Source organism: Nothoprocta perdicaria, unplaced genomic scaffold, assembly GCF_003342845.1.
Source record: "Nothoprocta perdicaria isolate Ctin4 unplaced genomic scaffold, notPer1 scaffold_156, whole genome shotgun sequence".
In the NCBI taxonomy this organism is placed as follows: Eukaryota; Metazoa; Chordata; class Aves; order Tinamiformes; family Tinamidae; genus Nothoprocta; species Nothoprocta perdicaria.
In genome coordinates this window covers 311,437-325,313 of record NW_020454716.1, presented here as the reverse complement: position 1 = coordinate 325,313, position 13,877 = coordinate 311,437, and the positions used below count along the sequence as shown (strand labels likewise).

Below are 13,877 nucleotides of genomic sequence, written 5' to 3'. Positions count from 1 at the left end.
CAGCTTCCGTCAGCACCTCTGCCTTTCCCCTCTTCCTCAGCCTGTTCTGAGGGGCGGCTGCGGTACTAACAGCTGAGGACACAGGCAGCTGCCTTGTGAATCCAACTTGGTTGTCTTCACACCTGTTGCTGTCATAGGTCCACGAACAGGAGAGGAGAACTGCAATATCAACAACGGTGGTTGTGCTCAGAAGTGCCAGATGGTGCGAGGGATGGTACAGTGCACCTGCCACACAGGTTACAGGCTCCTGGAAGATGGGCGGTCGTGCCAAGGTGGGTTTTTGGAGCAGTAGCTTCCAACTGCATTAATTTGCTTGGAGATAATAGCTATGATGGAGTGTAAATCACATCATGAAAGCAGAAGCAAAGTATCAGTGATGTTTCCTGGCATGCTGATGGTGTAATACAAACTTTGTCCCCTTGTCTGCAACGTGCAGATGTCAATGAATGTGCCGAGGAGGGTTACTGCAGCCAAGGCTGCACCAACAGTGAAGGAGGCTTCCAGTGCTGGTGTGAGCAAGGCTACGAGCTGCGGCCTGACAAGCGTAGCTGCAAAGCTTTAGGTAAAGAGGAATTCCGCCTTTTATATATCCGCGTGTGTCTGTTTGTCCAGCTCCTGTTGTTTTACCTCTAATGCTTCAGTGACACCCTCGTTCTGTTCACCAAGCCAGTCTGTGAGGAGAGGAAGTGCTCTGGCTTATATTAGATCTGCACAGCTTGTCAGCAAATGCCTTTGGATTTTGTGTGTGTGTGTCTGTCTGTCTTGTCAGTCAGGTTGTATCACACCACCTTGCTCTGATTTGACCTTCACTGATCACTAGTCCTGAGTGCTATGAGTGGCTGCTGTGTGGACAACTGGTGTTTTTAAGGGCATCCATACATATAACACGACTGCTCAGCTTCCCTAATGTAACTCTTAGAAGATTCAGKTTTTTTTTCCCAGTGGAAATGTCCACTGAGCAGACCTCTTGTCTTGCCTTGACAGTAAGCTCTTTAGAAGGTGTGGTAGAACATGTGGTTTTAGGTGCATGGCAGGTGGGTATGGGAAAAGCAAACTACAGCCTAACTGCCAGGTGTGGACTAGCCCCCGAACCTGAGATGAGATGGGCTCAGGTGGAATGATCAGTTCTTKCTGAATGAATGTTTGCCTAGTGCTTTGAAACTGCTCATCTCAGAGTTGGGATTGTGTGTTTGGGATGTGAAAACTCTTCTCTGAGGTGTTTTGCACCTAGGAGTTGACCTTCTGTTGCCAGTAATGCAGAACTTTATCCTGGGACTTGAAGGAAAGGTAATGGCAGGCRGGGCCCTGTCCAAGTACCCTAATGTGATCTTTGTGTATATCCACAGGGCCGGAGCCAGTGCTGCTTTTTGCCAATCGGATCGATATCCGACAAGTGTTGCCTCATCGCTCAGAGTATACACTGCTCCTGAATAACCTGGAAAATGCCATTGCTCTTGACTTCCACCACAGCAAGGAGCTGGTGTTCTGGTCTGATGTCACCCTGGACCGCATCATGAGGGCCAATCTGAATGGTAGCAATGTGGAAGAGGTGGTGTCCACAGGGCTGGAGAGCCCAGGTGCGTCACTGCAGAAAAAGGCAAAGGCCTGGGGAACTGGAGATGGGGGGAGAGCAGGGGTGAGTGAGTAGGGAGAAGTGGATACCTGGTGTTCAAAGTGGAGAACATCCCCGGAGCAAGGGGATAGGTTGGATGAAGTGTGTGCAAGATCGTTGTCTCCCTGGAGTTCAACTCATTTTCATGAAGAAGAGACACAGATACTGAGGCTGGGCCTTTCCTGAGACCGAGAGGGAAAGGGAACTGTTTCTGTGTAGAGTTTGCTCCTTTGTTCATTCTGTGTTTAATTCTCTCCTGGAGATAGGTGGACTGGCTATTGATTGGATCCATGACAAATTATACTGGACAGATTCAGGGACATCTCGAATTGAAGTAGCAAACTTGGATGGCACCCACAGGAAGGTGCTGCTGTGGCAGAACTTGGAGAAGCCGCGAGCGATTGCCCTTCATCCGATGGAGGGGTGAGTGGGAACTTGGGGCCTCGGTGAGCCTTGCGTACAAAAATGTCAGGGTGAACAATGAAGACTCTGTCCTTGGTCACAAGGGCTGCCTCTGGGCTCGGTATCACCAGTTTGGGGAACTGGATGGTGCTGGGAGGAGCTTCAGCTCCTGAATCATGTTTTGGGCTTTTCAGGTTTCACCGGTGTGAGACGAAGGCTGCTGCCTTACTGATTGTCACTCCTCCTATGTCTGCAACCCAGTCTCATGCTCAGGATCATAGCAATAATTTTGTTTTGCYCTGGATAGGAAGTGTTGCTTGGCGGAGTAAGTGGGGCATCAGTTTCCTAGCCTGTTTCTCCCTTCTTCCTGCAGCACGATCTACTGGACTGACTGGGGCAACACTCCCCGCATCGAGTACTCCAACATGGACGGCTCCAATCGGCGCATCATTGCAGACACACATCTCTTCTGGCCCAACGGATTGACCATCGACTATGCAGGGCACAGGATGTACTGGGTGGATGCCAAACACCACGTCATCGAGAGGGCTGACCTTGATGGGCGGAATAGGAAGGCTGTTATTAGTCAAGGTAAGAGTGAAACAGCTCAGTGCAGTAAAAAAGGCAGTAGCATGTAGTTTGAGAACTGTGTGCTTGGAGGTGACTGCTTCTTCTGTGTGAGTCTCCTTTCACTGTGGGGTGAATTCTGCCACTGCAGAGGGATGGACTCTATTGTCATCTTCCCAGACTTCAGTGGACATGAGGAGGGAAGTAATCTGTTACATTGGTGTGAGGTGARTTTGTTGGATTGACTGTGTTGAGGCTGACGGGGCAATGGAAAGAGCTATTATCCCTTTCCTCTGCAAGCCTGGCTCCAGTAGCACATGACTGAAATGTCCCTGTAACTGACTTCTGTTACAGGCCTTCCGCACCCGTTTGCYATCACCGTGTTTGAGGACAGCCTGTACTGGACAGACTGGCACACCAAGAGCATCAACAGTGCCAACAAATTCACAGGCAAGAACCAGGAGATCATCCGCAACAAACTCCACTTCCCTATGGACATCCACACGCTGCACCCTCAGCGCCAGCCAGCAGGTAACTGCAGAGAGGGTAGAGACCCAGCTGAGCCACTGGAACACTTGCAGCTGCCGCCCCATCTGTTGGACAGGGGGATACCAAAGCTGAACCGGGACACTGACTCATCCATTACCTCTGCCCCTGCTCCCACAGAGCTCACTGCATCCAGCCTCTCGATTGTAGGTCCTTCAGCACCAGTTATGTGGTGCTGGGTGTTCCTACAACTCCCCCTGCTGACATTGGCAGTGAATGCTTTTCAGTAAGAATAGCTGGCTTGTCTACATGAGCTATTTTGGGAAAAAAGATCTAAGTAGGCCCAAATAATGAACGGCACCTCTACTACTACTACTTTTAAATTACTGTAATCCACTCTGGAAGTCAGTAGAGTTAAACACTTTATTTCCAAATCGACTGACTCCTAAAAATGCAGGTAGTGTTTTAATTTATTATCGTCTTTTACTCTCAAATATTTTTTGGGGGGTTCGAAGAGTTATCTTGTTCACGAGGGGCTCAGACCCCCTGATGGGCAAGGAAGAAGTTCACGCCAGTACTTGTAGCAGACCTTKCCTTTGGCCTTTGCTGGCGTTTTCCCTCGTTCCCTTTACTCTTCGCCTTATGTGTGTTGTTCTTTCTTTGGCTACTTGAGCAGGGAGAAACCGCTGCGGGGCCAACAATGGGGGCTGCACTCACCTGTGCCTGCCGAGCAGCAAGGATTACACGTGCGCCTGCCCCACGGGCTTCCGCAAGATCAGCAGCCGGGCCTGTGCCCAGAGTAAGTGAGGTGGGACCTCAGCCCGCGCGCCCGGGGTCGCTGGGTGGCAGAGGGCTGGYGGGAGGAACAAGCTGGCCCTTCCAAGGGGATGCAGCTGAGGGGGTGTTGGAGGCCGTGCAGGAAGATGCCCCTTGATATGTTCACCTTCCCCCATAATGGGCTTGGTGGGTAGGGTGCAGAGAAGCTCTGCTCTTCAGACCTTAATCCGGGGCTGCTCTTGGTGCTGTACTCCCTGTCATAGGTGACTGTTTGCTTAAAGCTCCCACAAGAGCTGTCAGTGGTAAATAAAAAAAATCAGACTATTGACTGTTAGAATTACTGTTGACTTGCAGCCAGATGGGAGGAGGAGGCCACCTGTCTCCCGGATTCTCAAAAGGTGGCACAGATCTTTGATTTGGAGGGAGATCTGTGCCAGTCTTTTGAACAGAATGTCTGACTTCCCCTCCGAGCACATAGGCACCCCCAGGGAGGCAACTCCCCAAAGGTCCTGTTCTCCTTTCCCTTCCTCTCCCGTAAGTTACTGTTTGTTACAAATAAAATCCTGGGCTGTGACCTAACAGTGAGAAATAGCATTTGCAATGGAGTTTGGATATAATAGGGAATTGTGTGTGTCTATCACTATGTTGTTGAACTTAGAGAAATTAAAAGAAGACCTTTCGACCTTTGATCAGGTCTTGACAAGTTCCTGCTTTTTGCCCGAAGGATGGACATCCGTCGGATCAGCTTTGACACAGATGACCTGTCAGATGATGTCATTCCCCTTGCTGATGTGCGCAGTGCTGTGGCTCTGGACTGGGACTCAAAAGATGATTATGTCTACTGGACAGATGTTAGCACTGACTCCATCAGCCGAGCTAAATGGGATGGATCAGGCCAAGAGGTACAGTGCTGACTGCTGTGGGGATCATCTAGTCAGAAGACTCTCTGAGCAACAGATTTGAAGTTACGGGGGTAAACTGGCCTTCTAAGGAGTCACAGTCTGTGTTGTGACTTGTTCGTTAGCTTGCCTGGCTGTGGCTCAGAGGAGCTCTGAGATCACCGAACACTTCACACACATCTGCTCTACGCTCCTGCTTGTCTGGGAAACCTTGGCCTGGGATATGAAGCAAGCTGATTTGCAAGCTCTGGGTGCTTCCTTTGTTGCACTACTAAAATCAGAAAGGAAGATATAGTCCATCCTGTGTTATGTGCCACACTAGGAACAAGAGCCACATTCCTTGGGAACCTTCTATGCTTGTTTCCTTCAGGCAAATATTGCCATCAAGGGAGGGTTYGTTCAGAGTTTGGGGGTTGGAGTTGCAGTTGGAACAGATTTGGAATGTAGATGTTACTCCAAATGTACGACTGATGTGAAACKTTAACACCTTAATCCGCCTTCTTATGGCCTTGTTCTGCTTGGGCTTTTGCAAATTTTGTTGTTAATTAGCAGATAGTGCCTTGTGCTCAGTGTTTTCTCATAAAGGTCTGTTTAGTAACTTTCTTTTCATTCCTGTTTAGGTTGTGGTAGACACTAGCCTGGAAAGTCCAGCTGGACTGGCAATTGACTGGGTCACCAACAAGCTGTACTGGACTGATGCAGGTACTGGGAGCCTCCACTTTACRCAGGGTTCAGTCTTCCTCACCAACCATGAAAATTCAGTAACAGCTATATAGTTCCACTGCATCCAGATTTCATCCAGATTGATCTGTGTGTCTGGCAGGAAATGAAGCTTGCCTTGTGAGTTTGTAACCAAGTGGGAGCTGATGTGGAATCTTTTTGTTTAATCCTTTCTCTGCGATATCCCCAATGCTAATTCTGTAGAAAGGCTTGTATTAGAAATCTAACACCACTTGTCTTTTTGCTGCAGGGGTGTGTGTGTGTGTGTGTGTGTGTATGTTTCAACATTGCACCTTGAGTTGCAGTTGGTAGAATTTGGAAGATGTTCCCTGGCTGAGAGCAATAGTTCAGGGATATGTAAGGAAGGTGATTCTCTTCCAGCTGTTCTCTGCTGCCTGTGTAGATACCATGGGGCCTGGCAGAGTGCAGTTCTTCATCCATACAGGGCTCAGCACCAGTGGTTATGTGGGGACCTTGTAGAAGGTGGTATTTGGATCCATATTTCTTACCTGCCTTCCAGATGGGATGAAGGTTGGAAGGGGAAAAGATTTCATTGCACTATGGATATCTTTTTTTTTTATTTATTTATCTCTTGTGTTTCCAGAGGATTTTGATTTCTTTTTCATTCTCTCAATCTTTGTAGGGACAGATCGGATAGAGGTCTCTAACACAGATGGGACCATGAGGACTGTTCTGATCTGGGAGAACCTTGACAGACCCAGAGATATCGTGGTGGATCCTGTTGGAGGGTGAGAGATTGTTTTTTTTCTGAGAGGTTATGCCACATCTTGTGTCTAAAGATAATATACAATTGCTTTCCTCTCTGGCATTTTTGTTCTGTAACCTGCCAAAGTCTGGAAGAAAAGATAGCTTTTGGAAGCTAGTGGAACAAGATAAGCAGGGATAATTGTTTATTAAGTTGTAGTGCTTGCAGGAGCTTGCCTGTGTTTCTATTTGCTTATCCTGGGGATTTAGTAACCAAAGATTCATTGTAAAAGTGTTAAGAATAAATCTGTCCAGATCACTTGTATGTTTATGTCACATCTGTGTTCATTTTTTATTCAAGCTCTCTGCTTTTCAATTACACTGCAATCAAAGGGATTTCCACTAAATTAGCGTTGACCCTAAGCAAGTTCTGACACTAATGGCCTTTTGACTTCAGAGTATTGTGTCAGTGACAGCACTGAGGGATCAGTTTGTACCATAGAAAGCAAACCTGAGAAAAGTAACAAAAACAAAAGTTCTTCAATAAAGGCCTTTACTTTTGAATCATGGGACTTGAAGAGCTGAAACTGGATTAGGGTCAATAGGCACAAGCTGTCCAGCCCTTGCTTTAGAAGCATTGAAGGTTTTGAATGGAAGTGTGCTATTCTTTCCTTGGCTGGACTACTAGAGGACTAGAGCTGCAAGAATATAAATGTCCAGTGTCAGAGAATGAGAAATAATTGCTTAATTATTAAGCCTTGTAAATATTTGATCTTTTTTTTTCCATGTTGTAATTATGTCAAAACATAGGCAGTAGAGAGGACATGATCTTTCTTGTAGTTTTAGGAGTGTTACAAGTGGCCAAGATTGCCATAAAGATAGTGTTAGTCTGATGATGCTTCCTGCTGACTTCTGATAGCACCAGGCAGTTTGGTTTCTCTGTAACACTGCCTAGCTTTAGAGACAGTGGAGTGGAGGCATTGACTTCTCTGTGGGCTTGTGTTCAGGTTCATGTACTGGACTGACTGGGGAGCCAGCCCGAAGATTGAGCGCGCTGGTATGGACGCTTCAAGACGCTTGGTGATCATCTCCTCCAACCTGACGTGGCCCAACGGGTTGGCTATTGATTACGAGTCACAGCGTCTGTACTGGGCAGATGCAGGCATGAAGACCATTGAATATGCCAGCCTGGATGGGAGCAACAGGAAGGTAAGGAAACCATCCTGGATAAGGGAGCATGGGAACCTGAGGTACGAGTCCTAGAGCAAAGAGTGCTTATGGCCCCTGCCTCTCTTTTCAGTTGAAATCCCCAAATCCAGGCATACTCAGCTGCTTTCACTGGGAGAAAGAGCTCCCCTTCAGTTGCAGATTGTGTGAGGAGACCTCTATTTGAGGGCTCCTGATGTCCCCATGGCTTTCCTTTTGCTGTGACTGTTCCTATGATGTTGAAGGGGGCAAGGGAAGCATATTGCCCTTAGTGACTGCTTAGTAATGTGTTTTTGGGGGGGCTGGGGATAATCTGACCAGGTACTGATTGGGAGCAATCTGCCTCACCCCTTTGGACTTACTCTTTATGGCGAGAGAATCTACTGGACAGACTGGCAGGCCAAAAGCATCCAGAGCGCAGATAGAAGGACTGGGCAAGCTCGGGAAACGCTACAGGACAATCTGGAGAACCTTATGGATATTCATGTTTTCCACCGGCATAGGCCACCAGGTACAGAGCTGACCCCATGTCACACTGAGCCGAGAGCTTGCTTGGGCTCTGGTACAAGATGTGGCTCTCCTGCAAGGAGCTGGCCTGTCTGTCAGCYCTCAAAGCTTTGACACTCTGTGTGGAATGTGTGAGCACTTGTTTTTAAAGGTGCTCTCACATAATACATTTCTAATAGTTATGCCTGTTGTTTGTGCTACTGGCTTAGGGAATTTTTTCTTCCCCTTTTCCTACAGTGCAYACAGCATGTCAAGTGAACAATGGAGGCTGTAGTCACCTGTGCCTTCTGGCACCTCTTCCCAAAGGTTACAGCTGTACCTGCCCTACTGGGATCAACCTGCAGTCTGATGGCAAGACCTGTTCTCCTGGTGAGTCTCCTCTGCAGGTTCTTCACTGAGGTTGGATCTCAATTACTTGCTGCTCCTGCTTGGTTGGGGAAAATGCATTTTTTGCATTTATCTCCTTTGCCCTTTGAAAAGCTCACTAATGCTTGCACCTCTCATATATAAGTGAGAATTACGATAAAGTTAATTGTGGGTACCCGGATTGATCCASAGGAAATTTTCCTTGAAATTACCATGGGCTTACTACATGTCACTTTTCCGCATACTTTTGCCCTAATCTTGAGGTGGGTTCTATTTTGACCTAGAAAGTATTTTGATCTGTTGAAGATTCTTTAACAGGTCATACATCCTACTGCTATCAACTTTCTTTTGGCTTCAGGCTATGGTACATCTGCTAATTCATTTTAGTGGGAAAACTGATTTCTTTTTATTCCTGTACCCTTACACATGTTAGCAAGAGTAGTAGTAGTAGTAAGAGCATTCCTTTCCAACTTGGAAATAAAGATACGTTCCATGTCACTCAATTTATCAGACACCCATAAGCAGAGCTATGTCTGGAGAACTTCCTCTTCTTCACTGAAGTGGAGTTCAGCTCAAGAGTGTTCAGTAAATTATGCCTGTAATTGACCTGACTTGTCCTTTGTTGATATCTCTCCATCTTCAACTCTCTGCAGGGATGACCAGCTTCCTGATCTTTGCCAGAAGGACTGACATCCGCATGGTGTCTCTGGATATTCCCTACTTTGCAGATGTCGTCGTTTCAGTCAATGTCACTATGAAGAACACGATTGCGATTGGGGTGGATCCTCAGGAAGGTCAGAACTTCTTGATGTAACTACCCACTTGTTTTGCAGGGAAAAAGTGCCTTTAGTATCTAGATGTCTGAGTAAAGACCCGGGCACATGTTTGTGGCTTTGYTAGCACAGCAGAATAGCTAGTTAGAAGAGCTACCCAGAGACAGTGTTCCCACAGTTTTTGGGAAGGATGGGAGCAAGAGATTTTCTATTCTTTAGTCAGTCTAGCTGAGTGGTGTTGTGCTGTTGTTGTTCTTCTACCACAAGATCTCTTTACTGAACAGCCTACTGATAGGCAAAGTAATCTTGATGCTTGTATTCTAAAGACCTGGATTTACTTTTAAGGATTTTGCTTATTCTTCAGCTTCTCTTCCTTTTTCCATCCAGGAAAAGTTTACTGGTCAGACAGCACACTGCGGAAGATCAGCCGGGCTGCCCTTGATGGCTCCCGATATGAGGACATCATCACCACAGGTAAGAGGAATTTTGGGCTGGGAGCTTCTGTACAGCTGCCAAAAGAGATCCTTTAAGTTTCCTGCTGGAAAATTGTTTAAATTTTACAGGGTAAGGAGAGTTGTAAGGCTTACTGCCTGATGGGCACATAGAGCGTGTCAGGTGTTTCTGACCAAGCTGGAAGAATGAGAAGTGACTGCTGCACCTTTTTGCTTTCTCAGGTCTCTTGACTACAGATGGACTGGCCGTGGATGCTATCGGCAGGAAGATATATTGGACAGATACAGGAACAAATAGGATTGAAGTGGGCAACCTGGACGGCTCCATGAGGAAAGTGTTGGTTTGGCAGAACCTTGACAGCCCACGGGCAATAGCATTATACCACGAGATGGGGTTAGTGTTGTCAGGAGCTTCTCAAGGTGTTGGAGGAGGACTTCTTTCTTCTGTYTCCTTAATACTTGCTGGCTTTTCCCCAGGTACATGTACTGGACAGACTGGGGCGAGAATGCCAAGCTGGAGCGCTCYGGGATGGATGGCTCAGGACGAGTAGTGCTGATCAGCAACAACCTGGGCTGGCCTAATGGACTGGCAGTGGATAAGGCTGGATCCCAGCTGCTCTGGGCTGATGCTCACACTGAGGTCCGATTCTGTTCTTCTGCATTGTACATTGCTGGGGCTCTGATGGACCAGAGGTTGTTCTGAAGCTTTTTTGAGCCAGCTGTCTGAGGAATGAGGGGAACACGCTTGTGTCAAGGGAGCCTTGAGARACAACATTTGCTTAGGCTCTGCTTGTTGTGTGATGCGGGCATTGCTGTTACCAGCACTGTGTTTTATGTGYGAGACTGATGTGCCCATTTCTTTCTCCAGCGTATTGAGACTGCAGATCTCAACGGTGCCAACCGCCGCACACTGCTCTCCCCTGTGCAGCATCCCTACGGGCTCACCCTGCTGGACTCCTACATCTACTGGACCGACTGGCAAACTCGCAGCATTCACAGGGCGGACAAGGATACTGGGGCCAATGTCATCCTGGTGAGGGCAAACCTGCCCGGGCTCATGGACATTCAGGCTGTTGACAGGGCACGGCCCCTGGGTGAGTTGCTGGGCTGCTCCTGAGGTGGTGGTGCCTGAGGGCAGTGACGAGGGGAGCCCTTGAGAGCTGTCATAGTAAAAAGGCGCTTTGGGAAAGCATGAGTGATGGAAATAGAGCACTGCCTTCAAACTCAGCTTTTCTTCCTACCTCTTGTGCAACTATTTTTGTACTTCTTCCTGTTTACAAAGCTATGTAGCTCTCAATTTTATTTTTTACTGCTCTATACCTTTTAATTTCTCTCACTTCTCAAATGAGTTGTACCCTGCTAGGCTTCATGGGTATCTGCTACCTCTAGACCTGTTTATGACACTGGAAGCTTTCCCTTTTTAATTCCAAATGGCACTTATTCCTCTTATACTAGTGGCTGAAACTTCATTTAGAATTCTAGTCGTCTTTAGCCCAACTATTTCAGGCTTCATCTTCCTGTCCACTTCTTTTGCGGCTCTTAATATATCGCCCTTTTCAACTGTTCTGTGCCAGAGTTAGAGTCCTTATGCTACTCTGTGGGGAACCTACACAACCTCATCTTGCCCCCCTGGTCTTCAGTGTGAGTTATTGCTGTGTGCTGTGTTTTCCTTTCAGCGGAATTCCTTTCCCCACTCTTGTCTTCAACAGAAAACTCTGTGCTGCTTCTCCTGTGGCTCCTAACAGTAGAACTTTGCTGCCCTTTACAGTGTAACCTTAAGYCAACCTAAACTTCAGCCATCGTATCCTAGTGGTCTTTCCCCCTTCCTCCCTGCACCTGTCTTCTAGGCTCATCCCTTCTTAATAGAAGTATATTGGCTTTTCAATTAAAAAAAAAAAAAAGTCAGAAGTTATGACCCTAATACGTCAAGCACTTAGAGCAAGCTTCTCTGATGCCTGTGTTTATTTACCACTATGTGCAGCTAAATTAAAACAGAAGCTTCTTTGTTATCCTGGCCTCTGGTGTGTTGTCGTGCTGCTTCCCCACAGGGTGGGATCTTACTGTCGGCATTACCATTTGCAACAATAACAGAGCTAAACTGCAGTCCTGTGAATCTCTCAGCATTTGGCTGTTCCTTTTTCCATGGGAAGACTGTGATTAGCAAGGAATACAGGTCAGGATTTTGCTCCTAATGCTCCCACTTCCACTGTGCCTTCCTGTCCTCCTTGCCCACCTGTGCCCATGCCACCCATGCAYCTTGGAGGGGGAGGGAAGCAGCCTCTGAAAGGGTGTAGATTTCAGCAAAGCTGCAGTTAGGGTGAACTCAGCTGATAGCAAGTTGTGCATGTGTGGAGTAAAGCTGTAAAGTTTCTGAGACCGCAGAGATCCTTAAACTTCCCTTTCCTTACTTCTGAAGGCTTTAATAAATGCGGAGTTCGTAATGGTGGCTGCTCCCACCTTTGCTTACCTCATCCCACTGGCTTCTCCTGTGCCTGCCCCACTGGAATCCAGCTGAAGAGAGATGAGCAGACATGTGACTCTTCTCCAGAGACCTACCTGCTCTTCTCCAGTCGTGCCTCCATCCGGCGTATCTCGCTGGACACCAGTGACCACACGGATGTCCACATACCTGTCCCTGAGCTGAACAATGTAATTTCTCTGGACTACGACAGTGTGGATGGCAAGATTTACTACACAGATGTTTTCCTTGATGTCATCAGGTAGGTACCTGCTTGCCCATGKTACCCACTCATCTGCATGTTACCCAGTCATCTGCTTGCCCACRTTACCCACTCATGCTGAGCATGCCACAGAGAGCTGTGAAATGGGCTGGTGACGTGGGCAGGCCCTGTCAGCTGGCAGTACTCCACTGCTCACACCCTCTATGTGGCACACAGCATCATGTGTATTGCTGAGCAAAGTGCTGTGTGTGTGTGTAACCTGCTAGAGCATGAGGCAGGAGGCATCAGGAAGGTAGCAATGCAAAGTGGTCCTGGGGCTGGTGAGTGGAGAGGTAAAGCCCTGCAGGACGGGTTAGCCATTCCTCACTGCCATTTGTCATTGACTTCCATGCAGGCGATCTGACCTCAATGGCAGCAACATGGAGACGGTTATTGGTCAGGGGCTGAAGACAACTGATGGCCTGGCAGTGGACTGGGTTGCCAGGAACCTCTACTGGACAGACACAGGACGCAATACGATCGAGGTCGCTAGACTGGATGGAAGCTCTAGGAAAGTGCTCATCAATAACAGCCTGGATGAGCCCCGAGCCATTGCTGTGTTCCCCAAGAAGGGGTAAGTGTGGGGCATTGGCAGGGGCAGGCAGGGCTGTGCAGAGGCAGACAGGAGGAGGAGAGGAAGAATGGACGTGCAGTGTGAATCTGCAGCTACCAGCAAGGGACTAATGCTGAGCGAGTGAAGTCACTGGGCAGACAGTGGGTTTGAAGGCCAGGGCACATATTTGGGAGAAGTAAGCTACAGACTGCATGAGCTTTCTTGAAGCTAAAGAATACGGCAGATTCCTTATGATTAAAACTGGACTGAATGGATTGTCTTTTTCCTCTTGCACTTGTCTCTTCTGTCTATAGGTACTTATTCTGGACAGATTGGGGTCACATTGCTAAAATTGAACGGGCAAACTTGGATGGTTCTGAACGTAAAATCCTGATCAACACTGACCTAGGATGGCCCAATGGATTGACCTTGGATTATGACACCAGGAGGTCAGTGAGAGAATCCAGCATAGGATTAACATACATATATATATATATATATATGTGTGTGTGTGTGTGTGGAGGTGTATGTGTGTGTGTATATATACACATATGTGTGTGTATATATATGTGTGTGTGTATATAGGATTTTTTTTCTTTATTTCTTGAAGTTTTTTGATTGGTCTGATCCATCTTGGCTAGTGAATGACTAGAATGTGAAGAGGGAGTGTATTAGGTGTAGGTGGAAGCTCACCTTTTTCTTTCCCTGTTCCTCCAGGATTTACTGGGTGGATGCACATCTTGATCGTATAGAGAGTTGTGATCTCAATGGGAAGCTACGTCAAGTGTTAGTCAGCCAAGTGTCACATCCCTTTGCTCTAACACAGGTAAGAAGATTTTTCCCTTGGTACTGTTCTCCCAGTTGTGCTGAATTTGGACAGTGGAGTGTAGGACCAGTGGGATGTTGTAGCCTGAATGAAACAGAAATGACTGAAGGGCTACTACATTACCCTCCTGTGGCGCTAACAGGAATTTGAACTGCTTTGGGATGTAGATAATCATTTTTCAGAATATTTCAGAATATTTCAGGTTGGAAGGGACCTCTACAGATCATCTAGTCCAACCTTCCTGCTCAAGCAGGCACACCTAGAGCATGTGGCACAGGGTGGCATCCAGGCGGGTTTTGAAGACCT

General features: G+C 47.4%; 1 protein-coding gene across 1 annotated transcript in view; it reads left to right on the top strand.

The window, feature by feature from the left end:
- LRP4 (LDL receptor related protein 4) overlaps positions 1–13,877 on the top strand; it is a 46,567-nt gene that overhangs the window by 25,875 nt on the left and 6,815 nt on the right. Inside the window, exons 10-31 of the mRNA XM_026035122.1 lie at positions 138–272; positions 437–562; positions 1,347–1,577; positions 1,879–2,035; positions 2,388–2,605; positions 2,936–3,112; positions 3,744–3,866; positions 4,538–4,746; positions 5,364–5,445; positions 6,107–6,212; positions 7,176–7,377; positions 7,696–7,885; positions 8,119–8,250; positions 8,901–9,041; positions 9,408–9,494; positions 9,695–9,866; positions 9,950–10,112; positions 10,341–10,566; positions 11,889–12,192; positions 12,548–12,766; positions 13,060–13,194; positions 13,463–13,571. Of these exons, the coding sequence (XP_025890907.1) occupies positions 138–272; positions 437–562; positions 1,347–1,577; positions 1,879–2,035; positions 2,388–2,605; positions 2,936–3,112; positions 3,744–3,866; positions 4,538–4,746; positions 5,364–5,445; positions 6,107–6,212; positions 7,176–7,377; positions 7,696–7,885; positions 8,119–8,250; positions 8,901–9,041; positions 9,408–9,494; positions 9,695–9,866; positions 9,950–10,112; positions 10,341–10,566; positions 11,889–12,192; positions 12,548–12,766; positions 13,060–13,194; positions 13,463–13,571 (3,644 nt within the window). The remainder of the gene's footprint in view (positions 1–137; positions 273–436; positions 563–1,346; positions 1,578–1,878; positions 2,036–2,387; positions 2,606–2,935; positions 3,113–3,743; positions 3,867–4,537; positions 4,747–5,363; positions 5,446–6,106; positions 6,213–7,175; positions 7,378–7,695; positions 7,886–8,118; positions 8,251–8,900; positions 9,042–9,407; positions 9,495–9,694; positions 9,867–9,949; positions 10,113–10,340; positions 10,567–11,888; positions 12,193–12,547; positions 12,767–13,059; positions 13,195–13,462; positions 13,572–13,877) is intronic.